Source organism: Natator depressus, chromosome 4, assembly GCF_965152275.1.
Source record: "Natator depressus isolate rNatDep1 chromosome 4, rNatDep2.hap1, whole genome shotgun sequence".
Taxonomy (NCBI): domain Eukaryota; kingdom Metazoa; phylum Chordata; order Testudines; family Cheloniidae; genus Natator; species Natator depressus.
This window is the reverse complement of record NC_134237.1, coordinates 88,424,687-88,444,876: the sequence shown is the minus strand read 5'-3', so window position 1 is coordinate 88,444,876 and position 20,190 is coordinate 88,424,687. Positions and strand designations below refer to the sequence as shown.

General features: G+C 41.1%; 1 protein-coding gene across 1 annotated transcript in view; it reads right to left on the bottom strand.

Moving 5' to 3' along the window:
• Positions 1 to 20,190, bottom strand: part of LOC141986963 (uncharacterized) — an 81,145-nt gene that overhangs the window by 38,257 nt on the left and 22,698 nt on the right. The window contains exon 7 of the mRNA XM_074952057.1: positions 5,647 to 5,711. Coding sequence (XP_074808158.1) covers positions 5,647 to 5,711 — 65 coding nt within the window. The remainder of the gene's footprint in view (positions 1 to 5,646; positions 5,712 to 20,190) is intronic.

Genomic DNA, 20,190 nt, shown 5'->3' with positions numbered 1-20,190 from the left:
TGGTGATTAATATCATTGTGAAATGTATGTATTAATACTATATAAGGAATTATGGATCCTCATTGATACTAGGCTGTAGTCTGCCCAGGCAGGAGGGAATGTCACAGCTCTCTAATTGCCTTCCATGTAAGTTAAGAATGGTAGAATCAGAAACAACGGAAGCCCCATTTACATAGAAATCATACAGAGAGATGGGAAGCCCACAAGAAGGGAAGAACAGAACAGCATGAGGTCATCCTGCCTCTTGAAACAAGGTCATTGAACTTTGGCATCCATCATTAGACAGACAAGAGGACAGAGCTGAGAAAGATGGGTCCTTCAACCAAGGAGGGGTAGAAGTCTGTGGAACAGAATATAGGTAAGAAACCTGTGTACGTAAAGGTCTTTCACCTAGAAAGACAAGGGAAGCCAGTACTTTGTACTTTTGTGCAAGGTACTGACTGAGGGAAAGTCAGTCCTGGCTGGGAAAAGAATGCCTGGTGAGAGAAACCATCTTGAACAAAGCCTGTATCTTGCTAGATTAAGTTTTAGATTTTTAGAAGCATGTTTTCACTTTTATTTGCTTTTAATCCTTTCTAACTTTATTCCTGTTACTTACCATCATTTAAACTATGTCCTATTGTTAATAAATTTGTTTTATTTTTACTATAAACCAACTCAGTGTGGTGCTTAAATGAAAGGATGTATTTAACCTAGTTAAGTTAATAAGCTGTGATGTGCTTTTCTTTCTTTACAAGAACAAACCACCCTGATTATTTCTCTGAACTGTCCAGGATAGGGCTGGACATTACAGAGCACATGGTTTGGGGAAAATTTGGGACTGGGAGCGAACTGGGGTCACTCTACAAGTAATAACCAAGGTTGGTGGAAGCCAGAGTGTAACTGGAGTGTTGCTGGCTGTCTGTTGGGATCAGAGTCTGCTGGACCAGGCCTCCAGCTATATGCAGATACCTGCATGCTTCTTGGCAGGCTATAGGCATCCCAGGCAGGGAATTAAAGTAGAAAAGCATTGTGAGGCAACCAGGGGTACACAGTAAGAGGTGACACAATCCCTTACTGGTCTGGATTGCACACTGAACCCCGTCACACCTATGAAGTTTGTTCACAGCATCAACCATGAAGGAATTGGGTGCTGGGTGTATGAACAAAAATTCTGCACTTTTGGCAGGAACATAATACTTTTTATCTACCCTTTTACAACTTGGAGGCCTGGTGACCAGGGTTGCTGGATTGTTTTGGCAGGTTCAAGTAAAACCTCATTTATGTGCTTACCTGACCAGAGGTGGCAGCATGGAGAATGTCCAAGAGTTTATGCTGAGTCTCATGGACCTCCTCCAGGGGGATTTGGAGGGAGTCAGTGATCCTCTTCATAAGCTCCTGGAACTGCTTAAAATCATCCACATATGAGGGGAGGGAGGGATCACCACCTCATTGGGTGAAGAGGAGGAGATGTCTGTGATGTAGCGTCCTCAGCAGCCCTTTTCTCCTGCTCCTCTAAAGATTCCTCCTGTGACAGAGATGTGGAGGGACATGAAGAGCAGATAATTGCTGCCTCTGGCACTCCCCAGGGTGTAGCAGAGTGCTCTGGAGAACTGTTGCCGATAAGCAGCCCACAGGTCCCCCCAATATGGCAACTGAGGGGGCCATAAGGAAAAGGAGGTACCCAAGATGCGTCCCTCTTTATTCCTCCTGGTATGACTAGAGTCTGCCTGTGTTTTAGAGTTTCTCTCTCAGAAAAGATCTCAGCAGAGGTAACTCTAGGTTGGTGATCACATGAGCCTCAAATGGAAATCGTCAGAGAAGTTATGCTCCTCATAGCCCACGGGAGGGGCAGTCAGAGGTGGTTTTTAGGCAAGTTGTCTGTCCTTTCTAGTGGGTACTGGGGAGCAAGGCTGTACTGGAGAATGATGTGATAATGGTGACAGATGAAGCTCCAATACAAAGAGTCTTTTGCACCCATAGCAGAGGGGACTCAGATTCATCAAAAACAAACAAGTCCCTGGATAATCTAAACTCCCATGGTACCAGGTGAATCTGTGCAGCAACCTGGAGAGGCCTGGCAGTGAGAACTAGTGGTATTGATGGTGACTTTGGCTTCAATGGCACCGGTCAATCAGTTTGTGATTTCAACTTGAGTATGGTAGATAACATGGAAGAAGCAGAGGCTGCAGCCAGTACCAGCTTCTTCAACACAGAGTCCTTAGAGATCCTAGCACCATGATCCTAGCTGGCTGGTACCAGGGCTGGCTTCAGTATCAAGCGATGCTGAGTACAATGGGACTTAGAAGTACCTGAAGCCTTAGATGAGGAGGGACCCTCAGTACCAGGAGAACTTTGAGCCTCAGCAGTACCCTTTTTGGGATGTGAGCTCTCTGGAGCCGCAGGTCTCTGTGGTAACCTAGGCACCTGTTTCTCTCTGATGGTATCTGGAGCTCCTCTTTCTGGAAGTCTTGGTACTATCTCCCATGGTTCTCTCCTGCAAAGATCTAATGGGTGAGCTGGCTGCAAAGGCATTGTGTTCACTGGAAAACTGCTGTATAGGGGGGTATCAGGGCCTGGGTCAGAGGCAGGTCAAAAGGAGTGTACCATAATGAGAAGCCCAAGCCCAAGCCCTGTTCTTTCTAGACCCACTCATAAACCCTGAGCAAATTTTACACTTAGATGGGACATAGGTATCCCTTAAGCAGTGGATAAAGTGAGAGTGACTGCACTAACTGGGATAGGATCCCAGCAAGTAAGGCAAGGTACAAATCCAGGTATTTAGGCATAACCCAAGATAGCCTCCTTCAAAGGAAGGAGAAACATCAGGGGAGTCTCCCGAAGAAGTCCCCCCTCAAAAAAACCTGCTAATATGGATAAAAAAAACCTAGAGAGAGCTAAAAGGTAAAACCTAAAACCAACAATAGTTAAACAAGAACAGCTATTCCCTAAGGTAAACTAGCTAAGAAGAGGGCACTGCAAAACACTCCGTCTCAGGCCAAGGCTGTTGAAAACGAACTGATGGCAGTTTGTCCCACATGGCTCTGTATATCCTTGGTACAGGGCACAAGGATAGCTAGGGTGCATGTGTAGACTGAATGGGCATTGTTACCAAACGTTTCCAATCAAAGGCACATGGAGTATATGCGCACCCAAAATGGAGCACCTATAGGGACATTACTTGAAGAAGAACAATACAAGGAGAGGGGGAGAACAAATAGAAAAAGCATAATTTAATCTGGAAAAATTTGGAAAATAAAACAGTAATGTCCTAAAACAAACATTTTGGAAAGACTGGTCACATACCACTGCCTACAAAATGAGCATCTGAGAGGTAAAGCAGCTCATATTACCAAAAATACATTCAAAGCAATAAACCAGAGGTTCTCAAACTGTGGTCCGCGGACCACTGCTCCATTCAGGTGTTCCGTGGATAGTTCCCTCTAAGGTGCACACCTGGGCAGCCGCACATCAGAAAATGAAGGGCCACCCACCTAATTAGTGGAGCCGCGCATGGGTAGCTCCACTAATTAGGTGCCTGGACCCTGGAGAAGATGCGCATGTAAGGTGAGGTGGTGGCCTTGGGGGGAAGAGAGGGTAAGTGGGAGGGGGCAGTGGGGTGAGAAGAGGGGATGGGGAGGAATTTGGGACATGCAGGGCTCCGGCAGCCAGAGAAAGAGGTGACTTTCCCCAGCTCCAGGGCTCCAGCTTCCAAGAGAGACAGCGCTCCTTCCCAGCCCCAGCTCGAAGGCTGCTGCAGTAGGGGAGAAAGGGAGAGACCCCCCCAGCTCCTTCCCAACCCCAGCTCAGGGGCTGCCACAGTGGGGGAGAGAGGGCACATCCATCGCGTTAGAAAGGTAAGACAACTGATATTAAAATAGGAGTTGTGTGCTTTTACTTGTAGAACAAAAAATGTTTATTTTTATTAAGTTTTTTTTATATAGTGCTTTTATCCAAAGTGCTTTATAATAATTAGCTAACGGGACAAACAACATTTGGAAAGCTCATTAAGTGGTCCGCTGAGACCCTCAGCAATTTTCAAGTGGTCTGTGAAAAAAAAGTTTGGGAACCACTGCAATAGACAAAGCCAAAAGATAATGTTTATTCTGGAAAGAAATTAAAAACAAATGTTTTCGAACAATGGAGGGGTTGAATAAAGCCTTCCAGAATTTCAGTTTGGAGCCAGCATTTTATATTCAGTCAGATGAGTTAAAACTGCTCTGTGTTGCCAAACCAGCATTTGTCATACAACTTCTCAAAGTGTACAATACTAATAGCTAGCCTCTATACAAGCAAGACTATATTGCAGGGTCTAGCGGGGGCCTAGTAATGACAATATGAAAAGAAGGCAGACAAATGATGTTGCTAATGCATAGTCCCTCATGCAATTAAAGTAAATGGTGATTCAAACAATAGTTTAAGTTACACACATGGGTGGAAGTGGGTCAGAAAGCAGGCATGGGTAGGAGCAACTGATATTCAAATATGGCCAATTTTGCACACTCAGTGAATACCCGATTAGTGCAGGATAGATTGCTTTATCATTTAAGCCCATTAAGGCCAGGTCTACATAGAAAATTGCATCTGTCAAACTAAAGGTGTGATATTAAGGTGATTTAGTTAACCTAATGAAAAACCATGTCTGAACCTTCTTAATTCAATTTATAACTTGCTTATATTGGTTTAGCTTGCGTTGACAAATTTACAGGCACAAGCTAAACCAAAATAATCAGCTTAAAACCAATATACGTGTAACTACACAGGGGTTTGTACAAATTTAACTAAATCAATTATAATCCAACTTAATTAAACTGATGCAACTTGTGTTTTTGAAGCTAACACTTCTTTCCTGATCCACATGTACCTCAGTTTAAATCATCCATGAATCTGGTTCTATGTCTCATGGAATAGGCATCAATCGCATGCCTTTCTTGCCTTCTTTCCATTTATACTGGCATAATTGACCTCAAACTCTGATCTAGAAAGTACAAATAAAATAGATAAATGATAAAAGGATCAAAAGGGAGTAGAATGAGTATAGCAAGAAATAGGTATAACAGGAAAAGCAGCTAACAGGAAGATGCAAGATAAAATAGTCTATTTTTCTATTCCCCTTCTAGCTGATTTTCCCGCTAGATCCCTCTTTGTGCTTCTGATGTGTAAAATACATTCATTTTACATATCCACTGAATACCAAATTGGTGCAGGTTACATTATATCATCACTAAGTTACAGCCATTTTCCAGCCCACTTACACTCTACATGTAACTTGAGTCACCAATCAATTTATCCCAGACTCTTCCGTGGGATATCCAGACACTTCCATGGGAGTGGTGCCAGCTTACACCAGAGATAAATTTATCTCAATATGTGGATGGATGATGGATCCATAAGAAAATCTATCAGCACCCTCCTGTCTGTCGTTTAAGGCCTGGTCCAAAGCCCACAAGAGTCAGCGGAAAGACTCAAATTAACTCCAATGCACTTTAGATCAGACTCAATTCATATAAATGCCAACAAGGGGAAAAAAAAGAAAAGAAAAGCTAAAATACATGAGTATTTTATGAAACTCTCATGACAAAGTCGAATTGAGTCAGATACAACTGAATTCCAGACATCCCCACTACTTTATCTCCAATATCCAACATTTAGGGAAAGAAATTTTACCTTAGAAAGTTACATGTTGCGCGGTATTGTTCATGTAGGAAATCTGCAAGAATACAATCAAAATCCTACAATAAGAGAGAGAGAAATGTGCATCTGAACACAAGCTACAATTGGAAACAAAGTATCAGTATCCATTAAACTAGATACAAACTGATGACAGGTTTTGGAAAGTCTTAATTAACAAATATTTTCTTGTTTGAAGATCTTGATTTTGCAGAAGGTTATGTCTATACAAGGGGAGTGCTTTACAGTATAGGAATACCAGTACACTTCACCAGCAAAGCCTCCTATTGTGGACATAGCTCGAGCGGCAAAGCTGTATTTTGCACCAATATAATAGAACCATCCCACACACATGCAACACACACTGTGTACCAGTAAAAGCACAATTTGGCCTAAATGCATCAATACTATAGACTTCTGCCAGCACAGCTATGTCAGTCTGGGATCACCTCTCGGCATCCCTGACCAACACCGCTGTGCTGACTGATGTCTGTAGTGTACACCTAGCTGTAGGGCAAGAATTTTAAAAGTACAGTTATGAGCTGTGTGAAACCTTGTTATAGGTTGAGTTAAGATCTTGTTCATAGTGACATGTGAATATGATCCTCATGTAAGATAGTTTTCAGAATAGCAGCCGTGTTAGTTTGTATCCTCAAAAAGAAAAGGAGGACTTGTGGCACCTTAGAGACTAACAAGTTTATTAGAGCATGGCAACCACGTGGTCGCCATGCTCTAATAAATTTGTTAGTCTCTGAGGTGCCACAAGTCCTCCTTTTCTATTTAAGATAGTTGTAAGATACAGTTAAGGGGCAATACCTAAAACAAAGCCTAATAGAGTCTGCCAGAAACTAGCTCCAGGTGCGCGGAGGGTCTAACTGGTTATTTCGACTAGGTGCGTGGGTGTATGGGAGAGCACACAAAAACTGAGGTGAGGGCAGACACAAAACAGAGACAGAGGTACAGGCAAAAAGTGAGAAAGCCAAACAGTAGCCTGTAAGCATAGTGTGTCCCTGGAAAAAGTGAGGAGGAGAGTTTTTCAGCCTGTTGGCTAAAGGGGGTTTGGGGCTGTAAACAAAAAAAGTCTCCTTTTGTTCTTGGTTCCTTCTGTGTTCAGAAACACAGGAGTTTGTACTTTTTTGGTAAACAAACAAAACTGCATTCCAGAAATACCTATCACTAATTTCTACTCCCAACTAGAACATCCCCAAGGCCCCAAAATATACTAGCCACTTGGATTGAAAAAGGGCAACAGTGTTTAGGCACCTAAAGATGCAGTTAAAAAGAACAAGAAGTCTGGTGGCACCCTAAAGACTAACAGGAGTCCTAATGGGATTTTCAAAATCACCTATCTGCATTTTAGGCACCTAAATACCTTAAAAAATCTGGCTGAGGCACATGGTTAACATCCCAACTTCAACAGTACTATTCAGAGTGGACAAAAATAATCGTATGCCTAAACCTTAGAACGATCAGTCTAAAAAGCCAGAGCACGCACCATAAGAACAAGATAAGACATATGCTTTTTTATGCTGTACCCACATTGCCAGTTTTCAGTATGCTGAAGACTTTTTTTTTTTATTGACAATGCATAATTGCATCATGAATGGTGACAAAAGGAAGCTGAAGATTTAGGCAACTCAGTAAGAGACTGCTGGGACTTTTAGCATCTGGGGGGAAATGAAAGGCAATTTGGGATTGTGGGATAATTACATTAGATGTATATTTCTGTTTAAATCACTGGAAGTGAAACACAATATGAGAGAGACTAGGTAGATAGAGATAATATCTTGTATTGGACCAACTTCTGTTGGTAGAAGGTACAATCTTTCGAGCTACAGAGAGAAGCAGAGCTCTGTGTAGCTTGAAAGCTTGCACCTTTCACCAACAGAAGTTGGTCCAACAAAAGATATTACCACACCCACCTTGTCTCTTTCATATCCTGGGACCATCACAGTTGCAACACTCATTGCTACAAACAGACAGACAATACTGACATTTAAGTATAATTATTTTGTTCCAGAATTCAACCATTGAGATGAATGGGGCAGTTCACACCTCTTAGGCTTTTATTGTAGACTGTCTTCAGATTCACAAATACAGTATTGATTCAGTTTACACACTTCACATTTTCAAGGTGCTAGAAAGTTTTTGAAAACAAATGAAAACTTAGGGGATTTTTACCACAAGTCTGCTGAAAAAGGCAGCCAACGCATGTGTTCTGCAGCTGCATAATACATAGGGTCATACATAAGTGAAGATATATATTTGACCTTTCTGTGCATCTCACGGTGCATTTTGCATTATATGTCCATTTAGATTAAACACTCCTCAGGAAGAATTGTCTCTTGTTCAGCAGTCAGTGCTTAACAATAATAAACAATATAAATAATACAGCAAAGGAAATCTCAGTAAAACCTCTTAGAACCACATTTGTTAAGTGTACATATTTTTTTAAATCCTATGGAATGCAAAGAGTCAATTGCCTGTGGTAGAATGAAAAAATGCATTATTGTAACATACAGTTCTTATATGATGCTTTACATTTTCAAATGCTGTATAAACATTAAGATCCCCAGACTCCCCTAAATCCAAGGGTCTGGAAATGACATGAGTCTGCACTCAAACTTTTCTCTTCATTCTTCTACTGGGGCCATGGGAGGTTGCACTTCTGCAGAAACGACAAAGGGAGTGGTCCACACATCTAATGAGATCTCGAGAGAGCCACCAGAGGACTCTGTCATCTCCTTAGATGCTCTGGCTCTTGGTTACCTGTAACCCACTGACAGCATGAATCCGATGTTGCTGTTTGACAGAGCCCAAAGTATGACTCCTTACCTCTCCTTCAGGTGTTGAGAGGATTAGAATGTGGATGGGGAACTTACTGAAGATAATGTTGATTCAATCAGCGTTACTTGTGCTAGTTTGCCCATCCATGTGTTTGAAGGTGGCACAATGCAGTTGTGCATGACAACCACCTCCAAAACTTGCTCCCTCCTATTTCATCCCCCACCCACAGAGCCTACATTCTGCTAAATGGCTTACATGGGGTTGTGAGAAAGAGAGCATGTTACGGAGCTAACAGCCCCAATATTGCATCCGGTCAAATTCACCTTTGCTTACATAGAGGGACAGGAGCATTGGATCTTAACTAATTCATCCTCCAACCTCAATGAAGTAGGGAAGTATTATTTCCATTTTACAGATGATGGAATGGGCACAGAGAGGTTAAGTGATTTGTCTAAGACACAGGGAATCAGCGTTAGGGCCATGGCTAGAATTTGGCTCCCTGCCCCTTGCTTGGTCCACAAGAAAAAAGCTGCTTCTCATTACCGCTTCATTCTTAACAGCAATCCTGTGCAAGCTTTTATCTTTAACATACAGTTACACTGAGCCCTGACTAGCATAACACAAGGGAAACCCACAAATAGTTAGATTGACAACATTTCCTTTAATGTCCTTTGTATCAAATACATTTAAATGAGAAATGTGGTCTATGCAAAAGAGTAAATGTTCATCTACATACAAAGGGGATCCCAAACAACTAAAATGGTTTTAATTAACAAATTTATTTATGTCAGTTCAAGTGTGTGTGTGGACACACTTATTCTGGAATAAGACCACCCTTTTCAATTTACATTATGTCATTTTTGTAAATTTTATTCTGGAATATGGCTGTCCACACACAGACTTGCACCAACATTACTGAAGGTTTCAGAGTAGCAGCCGTGTTATTCTGTATCCGCAAAAAGAAAAGGAGGACTTGTGGCACCTTAGAGACTAACAAATTTATTTGAGCATAAGCTCTCGTGAGCTACAGCTCACTTCATCGGATGCATTCAGTGGAAATGTATCCGATGAAGTGAGCTGTAGCTCACGAGAGCTTATGCTCAAATAAATTTGTTAGTCTCTAAGGTGCCACAAGTCCTCCTTTTCTTATAACTGAAGGTGTGAATTAAAACATGATTTGGTTCCAAATTGTGCATATACTAGCCCTCCATGCTAGGAATTCCTAAACTCAAAATCTGACTCTGACTCTAGTTTTCTCTGTAACCTTGGGCAAGTCATTTCATCTTTGTCTCAGCTTCTCCATCTGTACAATGGAGATAATAATTACCTGCCAAAAGGGTACTGTGAAAATTACTTAGTTTATGTAAAATGCATTGAAAATGAAAAATGCTACATTAGTACAAAATATTGGCATTATATTTAGGACACATGCATGAGTCTGTATATTCAGACTCCATAATCCAACAAGGCCACAAAATGCAGCATTATTTCACATTGTAAGTTGTGGCCAACCATCCACTTGGCTTCTTCTTCCATTCACTAATTCGCTCCTGTCATAAATATAAAGGGAAGGCTAACCACCTTTAAATCCCTCCTGGCCAGAGGAAAAAACACTTTCACCTGTAAAGGGTTAAGAAGCTAAAGATAACCTCGCTGGCACTTGACCAAAATGACCAATGAGGAGACAAGATACTTTCAAAGCTGGAGGGAGGGGGGGGAACAAAGGGTTCTCTCTGTCTGTGTTGCTTTTTCTGGGACCAGAGCAGGAATGCAGGTCAGAACCCCTGTAAAAAATCAGTGAGCAATCTAGTTAGATATGCGTTAGATTCTGTTTTGTTTAAATGGCTGATAAAATAAGTTGTGCTGAATGGAATGTATATTACTGTTTTTGTGTCTTTTTGTAACTTCAGGTTTTGCATAGAGGGATTCTCTATGTTTTGAATCTGATTACCCTGTAAGGTATTTACCATCCTGATTTTACAGAGGGAATTCTTTTACTTTTTCTTCAATTAAAATTCTTCTTTTAAGAACCTGATTGCTTTTTCATTGTTCTTAAGATCCAAGGGTTTGGGTCTGTGTTCACCTATGCAAATTGGTGAGGATTTTTATCAAGCCTTCCCCAGGAAAGGGGGTGTAGGGCTTGGGGGGATTTTGGGGGGAAAGACTTTCCAAGTGGGCTCTTTCCCAGTTATATTTTGTTAGACACTTGGTGGTGGCAGCAATAAAGTCCAGGGACAAAAAGGTAAAATAGTTTGTACCTTGGGGAAGTTTTAACCTAAAGCGGGGAAAAATAAGCTTAGAGGGGTTTTTCATGCAGGTCCTCTCATCTGTACCCTAGAGTTCAGAGTGGGGAAAGAACCTTGACAGCTCCTTTTTCAAAAACAACAACCAGTCCTAGAGGTGAAAATACTATACATTAAACAAAACCCAAAAATAAATCTTTGACTTAAGTCAAAGTGGAAACTAAATTTTTACTTCTGCCAACCTCAGTTTGTGTGCCAGGTACTAAGGCATGCCTTTGGTAAGACAGAATTCTTTACTTTTAAAATGTGCCACAAATTCTATTAGAGAAAGCATAAATAATTAAAGTTAATGCCTGGAAACTGGCACCAGCTACCAGCATGATGACTCAACCTCTTAGAGCGCCATTCATTATATTCAGCTACAAAAGCTAGAAGTTATAAAATATGTATGAATAAATTCTATTAACACACTACTTCCTTAAATGTTCATTCTGACCCAGGTGGTACTGATAGAGATTCTCTCCCCTCAGGCATTTTTTACTTAAAATAACCCAAGATTATTGTGCTGCCTCTGGGGATTAAACAAATTACTGTCTTAAAAACGTATTATAGGACTCTCCCACTTTCCAAGGCATGAAATATAGTTAATGCGAAGTTTGCTCTATGGCATCAATTGTTACACTGATTAAGAAGTGCTGGACTTGACTGTATAGATCATCTTCATCTTTCTCCTTTAATTTTAAACATTTTGAACCAGAGTCTTCAGTCTGCTAAATTCAGTCTTATGCAGACCAAACTGAACTGAATGTGGCAAGGGATCTGCACTGAAGAATTACCCTTTAAAGGAGGAATCTTCATAGGCACAAAAAGCTGGCAGAGGCAGCTCCGTGACTTGACTCTATTTTAGGATTTTAGCAGTATCCGAGTACTTTCCACCTAAAATCAATAGTAATTGCAAAAACCCTAGTCAATTCCATAGTGTTTCTGGCACTTCTCCTTTTTCAGGATAAAAACTCTGCTTGGGGTAGGGATTTTGCTTTGATTTTTTTAGATTTCATTAATTTATATCTTGTTTTAGGTTGACTTCTTAGAGGGAAAAAAATCCGGAAATTAATGCTTTCATGTAACTGGTCTGTATAGGTTACATAATAGGCCAAGACTTTAAGTTTTGAAAATCTGTGCCATACTTAATCACTGCTACCAAGGTTTAAAAGGACCCAGGGTTTTTTTTGTTTTGAAAACAAATACATTTTGAAAACTCTCTCAAACATGCTGTCAGTCTACACATTACAATTATTGTCCCAAACCTTCAGACCACTTCTCACCTCAGATGTCTCATAACAAATCTTTTATTAGCCCTGATCCTATTGGTTATAGCTTTTTTCCTCTGATGACAGCTGACATTTGTCTTTGTCTCTCCTATGACAGAATTGCCACAAAGATGGGTATTTAATGCAATACAAGTATTATCCCTTTGTTAATACATCTATGACTCAGAGGTTGTCAGCATATTTCAAATAATATGAGTCTTGTTCATGTGTATAACAGGGTTAAAAAAAGAACGAGATAAGTTCATGGATGACAGGTCCATCGATGGCTATTAGCCAGGATGGACAGGGATGGTGTCCCTAGCCTCTGTTTGCCAGAAGCTGGGAATGAGCGACAGGGGATGGATTACCTGGTAATTACATGTTCTGTTCATTCCCTCTGGGGAACCTAGCATTGACCACTGTCGGAAGACAGGATACTGGGCTAGATGGACCATTGGTCTGACCCAGTATGGCCGTTCTTATGTACACTGTATACCAGGGATCAGCACCTTTTGGCATGTTGCCCATCAGCGAAATCCGCTGGCGGGCTGGGACGGTTTGTTTACTGCAGCATCCACAGGTTCAGCCAATCATAGCTCCCACTGACCGTGGTTCACCATTCAAGGACAATGGGGGCTGTGGGAAGCAACAGCCAGCACATCCCTCAGCCCACGCCACTTCCCGCAGCCCCCATTGGCCTGGAACAGCGAACCACGGCCAGTGAGAGCTGCGATAGTCCAAACCTGTGGACGCTGCAGGTAAACAAACCGTCCTGGCCCGCCAGCGGATTTCCCTGATGGGCCCCATGCCACAGGTTGCTGATCCCTGCTGCATACCATGTGTGATTCTCTATACTTAAAAAAAAGATTCTCCAAAAAAAACAAATAAAGGGCCCCAAGCCTGAGAGTCACCGAGTGAACCTGCCTGCAAGTGCTGAGCACTCTCAGTCCCCATCAAAAGTAATGAGTTAAAGGTGCTGAATATCTCACTGAGGGTATTCAATGCCTCATAGAATCAGGCCCAAAATGAGGTGCAGGAGGGAGGGAGGGAAATTTCTCTTCTGCGAGCACTCCCACTTTTATAAAACCATACAAACAACTCTTCTTACAGCTAATAACATAATTAAAGTCATATCCCTATATTGTGCACAACCATTCATTCTTTTGGTAACCACAGCAAAAGCATTGCATCCCACTTAACGTTAAGTAATTTTAATAAAATTATGTTTACCATAACTCAAAGTCTTTGGATCCAAGTACCTTACCACAACACTTTCAGCAAAGAAGGGAACTATTTAAATTGTGGTTACAGTCAGAAAAGTGGCTTAATAACAATGACACCTTCTTATCTTATAGTACTGGTCCCTTTATATAATCATGCAACACCTGATTATTGGCAAAAATAAGATTTTTTTTTTATTGTTTACTACTCTTAGCTGTGACATGTACCTCAAAATAGCACCCTATAATCCCCATGTTCATCATTCATATACGGTTGTGATATTTCATAGAAAGCATGCCATGTAAGATATCGTATGAAATGTCACGATCTGCTGAAACCTGTTGTTCTGTACAAATATGTATATCATCATTAGTGTGTGTATAGTTATGAGATTTTGCTGTATGGTTGTTACTGAAATATGTTATAAGTTTGCTAGTGACATACAATGAAGGCAAACAACTCCCAGGAGAGTGCTCAACGACCATTAATCAGCAGGAGAGTTGTAATCAAGGGATTTGCAATTCAATGAGGACTGCCCAAGCACCACACAACAGGGACTACTGAACTCTATGATTCAGTTGCACAAGATCACACCAGGGGAATTGTTCAACCCTGTGACTAAGCAAAGCTCACCAAGACATGCCTGGGCTAGTGTTTTCTAGGCATATGGACTAAGGATATAAAATAGGGGACAGTGGCATCATGCTTTTTCCTTTCTCCTCCCCTACCTAGGCTAGAAGCAACAAGAATGCTGGGAAAAAAGAAAACTTCAACTGAAGAGACTAGTCCAGGCTAAGGGAGAAGCCTGTGTATTAAGAACTATAATATCCAGTGGGCTGAGAAAATTGCTTGATCTAAATACTGTCTAGTGTAATAAGTGTGACAAAGCTCTGTCCTTGCCTCTGTGGGTCCCGCGTTTCCTGGCAGATTTCACTTGCCTCAGAGGCTCACTGTGACCCTGCCCGTAACCCTTCTTTCTCTAGAGACAAGGGTCACAGTCTACTGAGCCATTTTCATCATAAGCCAGCGAGGGAGGGGAGGAGAAGTTATCCTTCCTTGCACAGTCTCTGTTGTCTCTCAGTCTCAGTGATTAATCAGGGGGCAAAGGTCGGGTGGGGGGGGAGCCTGGGCCCACCCTCTACTCCGGGCTCCAGCCCAGGGACCCTAATAGTATCAGCTATGGTAGCTGACCTTTTAGAAACATGACATGTACAGTTCCCTGGGCTACTTCCCCCACAGCAGCCCTCACTTCCTCAAGCTCCACTTCACCCTTACCTCAGGGCCTCCTTCCTTGTGCCTGATATGGTGTGTACTACTCAGCCTCTCCAACAGCACAACTTCCTCCCACAGCTCCTGACATGCACACCCACCTGACTAACTGGGAGGCTTTTAACTAGTTTCAGCCAGCCCCTGATTGGCTTCAGGTGTCCCAATCAACCTAGCATTCTCCCTGCCTTCTGGAAAGTTCTTAATTGGCCCCAGGTGTCTTAATTGACCTGGAGCAGCTTCCATTTCACTTAACCTGGTACCAGGGATTTGTTTAGCCTGGAGCTAATATATCTATCTCCCACTACTTTTCTATAGCCATCCGGCCTTGTCCTGTCACATAAGACATAAGATTTAGATTGTGCGCATATCTTTTTTCTTTTAATGTCTATCTCTGACCTTTTATGCCTACCACTTATAATCACTTAAAATCTATCTTTCTGTAGTTAATAAATCTGTTTTATATTTTACCTAAAAGGGTGTATTTTCCTTGAAGTGCTTGGGAAATCTCAGCTCAGGTTACAAAAAAAGGCTAGTGTATGTTCTCTCCACACTGGGGGAGGGGTGGACTGGGTAATAAACTTACACTGGTCAGGCTTCTGACCAGGGTAAGATGGTACAGCTCTGGGGTGTAAGGCTGGGGAGCTGCATGGTCTCCATGCAGCTAGTCCCTTCTTGTCAGTCTTCCTAGGCCTAGTTGTCCCATCCACCAAATGGCTCATCTAGGTAGCAAGGTGTCTTAGGACATGTCTACATTGCAATTAAAAACCCATGTCAGCTGACTCAGGCTCCCGGAGCTCAGGGTAAGGGGCTGTTTAATTGTACTTTAGACATTCAGGCTCAGGCTGGAGCCCGGGCTCTGGGACACCTCAGGCTCTTGGCTGGAATCAAGGCTTCCCTTGTCAAGCAAGTAGCAGAGCTCTGCTCTCTTTCCTGGACATTTTTTGCAAGTAGTGGTGGGGTGGGGTCAGCTGGGCTCACAAGTTCTCTTCAACCCCTTGATACCAGTGTGGGGCCTATCCGGCCCATCACAGGTGACCTATGTGAAATGAGTTGGTGAACACAGTCCATTTATTAGTCGACAATATCAACAATCACAAAGTTATAACTACACTAATTGGCATCTTTGTTGGCTGTCTCAATTAGGGATGCCATTAATTTTTGCCTCATTTCAAATCCATTTAAACGTTGAAATTCAGACTGTTTAAAGAATTACTGGGCTCATGTTTCATTTGGAACACTAAACTGAAATGACAGTTTTGACAAATGTAAATACCACAAAATCATATACATTAGCTACACAGGAGTTACAGCTAAAATACAGGGTGAAATCCTCTGAATTTATTTCTAGTCATGGAAATCTAAGCAAAATGTTCAAGTACACTATACAGTGTAAAATCCCTCTTTCACACAGGAACAGATGCAACTGCACTATAAATTAAGGGTAATATTTTCTAAAGCACCTGCATGATTAAGAAGCGTAAGTCCCACTTTCACGTCCCACTGATTTTCAAAGGTATATAGGTACCTAAAGATGCAAAATAACAATACCATAACTCTTTACAAAGCGCTTTGCATCATTAGATCGCAAAGCACTTTACAAAGGAGATCAGTAAGATTAACCCTATTTTACAGATGGGGAAACTGAGTCATGCAGAGGTGAATTGACTCTGCCATGGTCACACAGCAGGTGAGTGTCAGACCTGGGAATAAAACCCAACCCTTGAGAGTCCCAATCCAGTGCTCTAGCCACTGTTCCACACAGTGCTACCTAAACTGCATAGTAGCCAGGAAAAAATACATAATATTGACATAAATAGTTCTATGATTCTGCTATCATTCAAATAACAGAATTGTCTGATATATTATCTATGGGCTGTAGTACATGTACTTAACTACAGTGGAGCTATTTTTCATACACACTTTGGGACAGATCCAACTTCCATTAAAGTTAGGGGGAAAAGGGTCCCATCTATTTCAATTGGGGAGGGCTTCAGGACAGTCATCTACAACATATTATTACTACTAGAAATCACATATATCGCACAGTCAAATTACATTAAACCTAAAACAGAACAAAATGAAAACAAGACAAAACAAGAAAAAAAAATACCCACTCACTCACCCCCGTCCACACTCCATATTTATTTAACTAGATTCTGACATGTTCATCTGACCCATTTTCAACAAACATGACTGTGTTGCATACTACAGCATTTCCTCCAGCCTAATGGTACATCAGTTATGTTTGCTGCATCCTCTTGCTTTTGTTTTTCACTTGCCTTCTAGGCAACTGAAACAGCAACAATTGTACACAAATCAATCTGAGGTGGTGTATGGAAAAAAAGGTGGCTACATATGAGAAGGTAGTCATATCTTTATGTTGACAAAATGAACAGCAGAGGCAAGACTTGAAGCCAGTTCTAACCAAAGTTGGAATACTATTTATAGCTGTCTGGACTGAGTTACTGGCTGAGAAATCTTTGGATGATCAGACATACTTGAACTTCTCCACATGGAGTTAGTGCCATATGACCCATATGGACAAGAGAATTCTTAGCAGTCTGGAGGTTGGCCCACAGCACTGATCACCACACTCTGGTGGAATATTTGGAGTGGCAAAGTCCAGCATCAATGCAATTGTTTTTAGATTTACAGTATACAATAAGGCCTATTGACTGCATGATCACCATTGCTAAAGTACTGGAGAAGTCTATGGTTTTTGTTTCCGCTCTACTGTTTATTTGCGGTTCCAGAGGCGATAAAATGAAAGCATTTAAGAAGAGCCTCCCTCACTTTGCCTCTCTAAGTCCCAAGAGCTGACAAGGCTTTTAAAGTATCTTTTTATTTCTTTATTCCATTATTCAATTCCCCTAGGTAGACTGATTCTTATGGAGTTTAATCTTCAGCCTCTTGCAATATAAAACAAACAGAGAATCAGATGCACTGCTGAGTCAAAGATATTAATAATACATAAAAAAGGTAGACGGGCAGCTCTATATTTCTGTATGTGACTGGCAGACACACTGTTTTGAAAGGAACCTGCAAAGTCAAAATATGCATAAATGACTTCACATAAGGTGAAGAGAGAGAGAAACATTCTTTTTAAATGGCTAGACTATTGTTGACTGACATGAATTTATAGACATATTAGCCATAGTGCAAAAGTGATAAACACATTATTATAAAATCCCAGATGGCATTTCCCTAGCAAAAAAAATATGCTGTACCCAGGCCATTCCACCTCTGACTTTGGTCCAAAGCACTCTCATCTTTTGTTAAATTAGGTTCTTTAATGAACTTTATTACATCATCATATTACCATATTTTCAGTGATCACACTGTAGCCTCTATAAACTCTGAAATAGCTTTTCTTGTGCGGCTGGTACAAATGAAGACACCAGTTAATGTGTTTCCATTACAAAAAATGGTGTATAAACTCCTCTTGTAACTTTAAAACTATGTCTCCATGGTGAGGAATTGCAGAGTAGCTTGAAAAAGAGCTCAGTGGCTTGGGAGAAATGATCATCATCCCAACTGGAGTATGCAGCAAACAAGTTTCTTCAACCCCAAGGTGGGAATAATGGGCTATTTCAGAAGTCTTTTTAAGTGTGGGGTGGAGATCCAGAGAGATAGGGAAATGAACTGTCTACGCTCAGTGAAAGGTGTTCTCAGTGGCATCGTGTATGCCCCACTATTTTCAGAGTGGGGAAGAGGAATCTCTGAGCCACAGAGACTTTCTAACTAACATTTAGCCAGACAACCCAGAAACAACTCACCCTTTCTACCTTAAGGACATGGGAGGGAGGATCATTTGCATTCATTCCCATTACCCCAATTGCTATTTACAATGATCAGTCTGGGTGGACATTTTTACTCCTGTGAACGGAGCAGTCTCAAATGGCTGGGAAATGCCTCAACTAGTACAGTTGTTAGGGTGACCAGATGTCTCGATTTTATAGGGACAGTCCCGATATTTGGGGATTTTTCTTACATAGGTGCCAATTACCCCCCACCCCCATCCTGATTTTTCACACTTACTATCTGGTCACCCTAACAGAAGCACATAACTTCTCCTGAGAGATGGGTACTTCCCCCTTTAAACCAGTAGCAGTCCAGCTCCTTGACAGCTTGGGGCTAAGTAATTTGGGCTAAATAAGTATGATATCCCCAAAAAACAAATTCAGAGCAAGGAAATGCCAAGTTGTAGGACATTTCTTACCCATTCCTTAATGCTCACACAGTGTATTTCAACTGACAGTGACAGACATGCAATTTCACAAGGAGCTCCCTTCTGCCTCCATACAGGCAAGTTACATATTAATTTCCTTCACAGAGTAACAAAAAACTGTAATTACAACCTCAGTGACATAAGCAAATATTCACTGCTAACATATGTACGCAGGTAAAGTATGCAGTTTGTGTTATGTGTTTGTGAGGAGGTCATAATTTGTGTGCTTATCCTTGTGTGACTGTGCAATGAAACCTATTTTAGTAGACCATGGGGAGAGAGCACTTATTTGAACATCCTGTCTCTCATACTCCAGAGACACAGGACTTGCCTGACCTCACTCCAGATGAGCAAAGGTAACACACCTTCTTGAAAGCTTTAAGAGCAGTTTAACCCAGCATGTACAAAACAGATATATGGAAAACTGGGGTTTGTATGAAACTCTAAAGAGAGACTGTGGATACAGATTAGACACTGCAAATTAAAGCTGCAGCACCCCCTAGCTTGAGGTGGATTTCATTATAGACAGGGTTTACGGATTGGTTCAATGGCTCCCAGCACCCCCACTATACAAATTGTTCCAGCACCCCTGGCAGGCTGGTGATGACTGTCTTCCAGAACAACAAAATATCCATTTTCAAAAGCAGCCCTATCATACTGAAGCACATTTCTAAAAAGAGAATGAAACTAGTGGCAGTGGAAAACAACAATTGTTCTGCTTCGAAGTGAACTGAAACAACAGCAGTGGATAAAATGCTAATTCCCTTCATGAATAAAATGAAAAGTGCTAGCAAAAGAAATACTGTTGTATTGACATAAACAAATGGTATAAAAGTTAACATTGGGGAAAGGAGGAAGCCTTCCAGATGCAAAAATTTGAACAATGTTTTTTTTCATATAGGAAACTAAATCATTGTGCCTGTAAAATGCTGCTAAAACTAATTGAAAATCTTCACTGATGAGCATGTAACAACACTGTTTGGGGCACTACATATACATAACAGACATAACCTACTGTTTGAATGTTTCCATTAGCACTCAGTTATCATTCTTTGTAAAAAAAAGTCATTGGATTAATAGAGCTCTCTCTTTCCTTTTCTATTTTATAAATAATACAATGAATATGATATTCAAAAAGAGAAAACCACATCCAGGGCATGATTTTATTTATGGTGTATTTTTGCAGTATCGCAATACTATTTTATTACATTAACCATTCTCACAATTGTTGCAGGTAATCAGATTCCTAGGGCTTCTGTTGAGTTTTTAAAAAATAAAAGTGATCACATTAAACTAATAAGATCTTTGAGTGCTAAAACAGTCAGGATATTTCCTCTAACATTTTCAAATTGAAATGCATCACACTTGCATAGCTCTACTATTATTAGGAGCAGGAGAATATCAGCCTGATTTATCTTGGCAAATATCAAGTATGGATTTTTACACAATAAGTATTGACAAAGGTGTCTGGAAAAAAAAATCT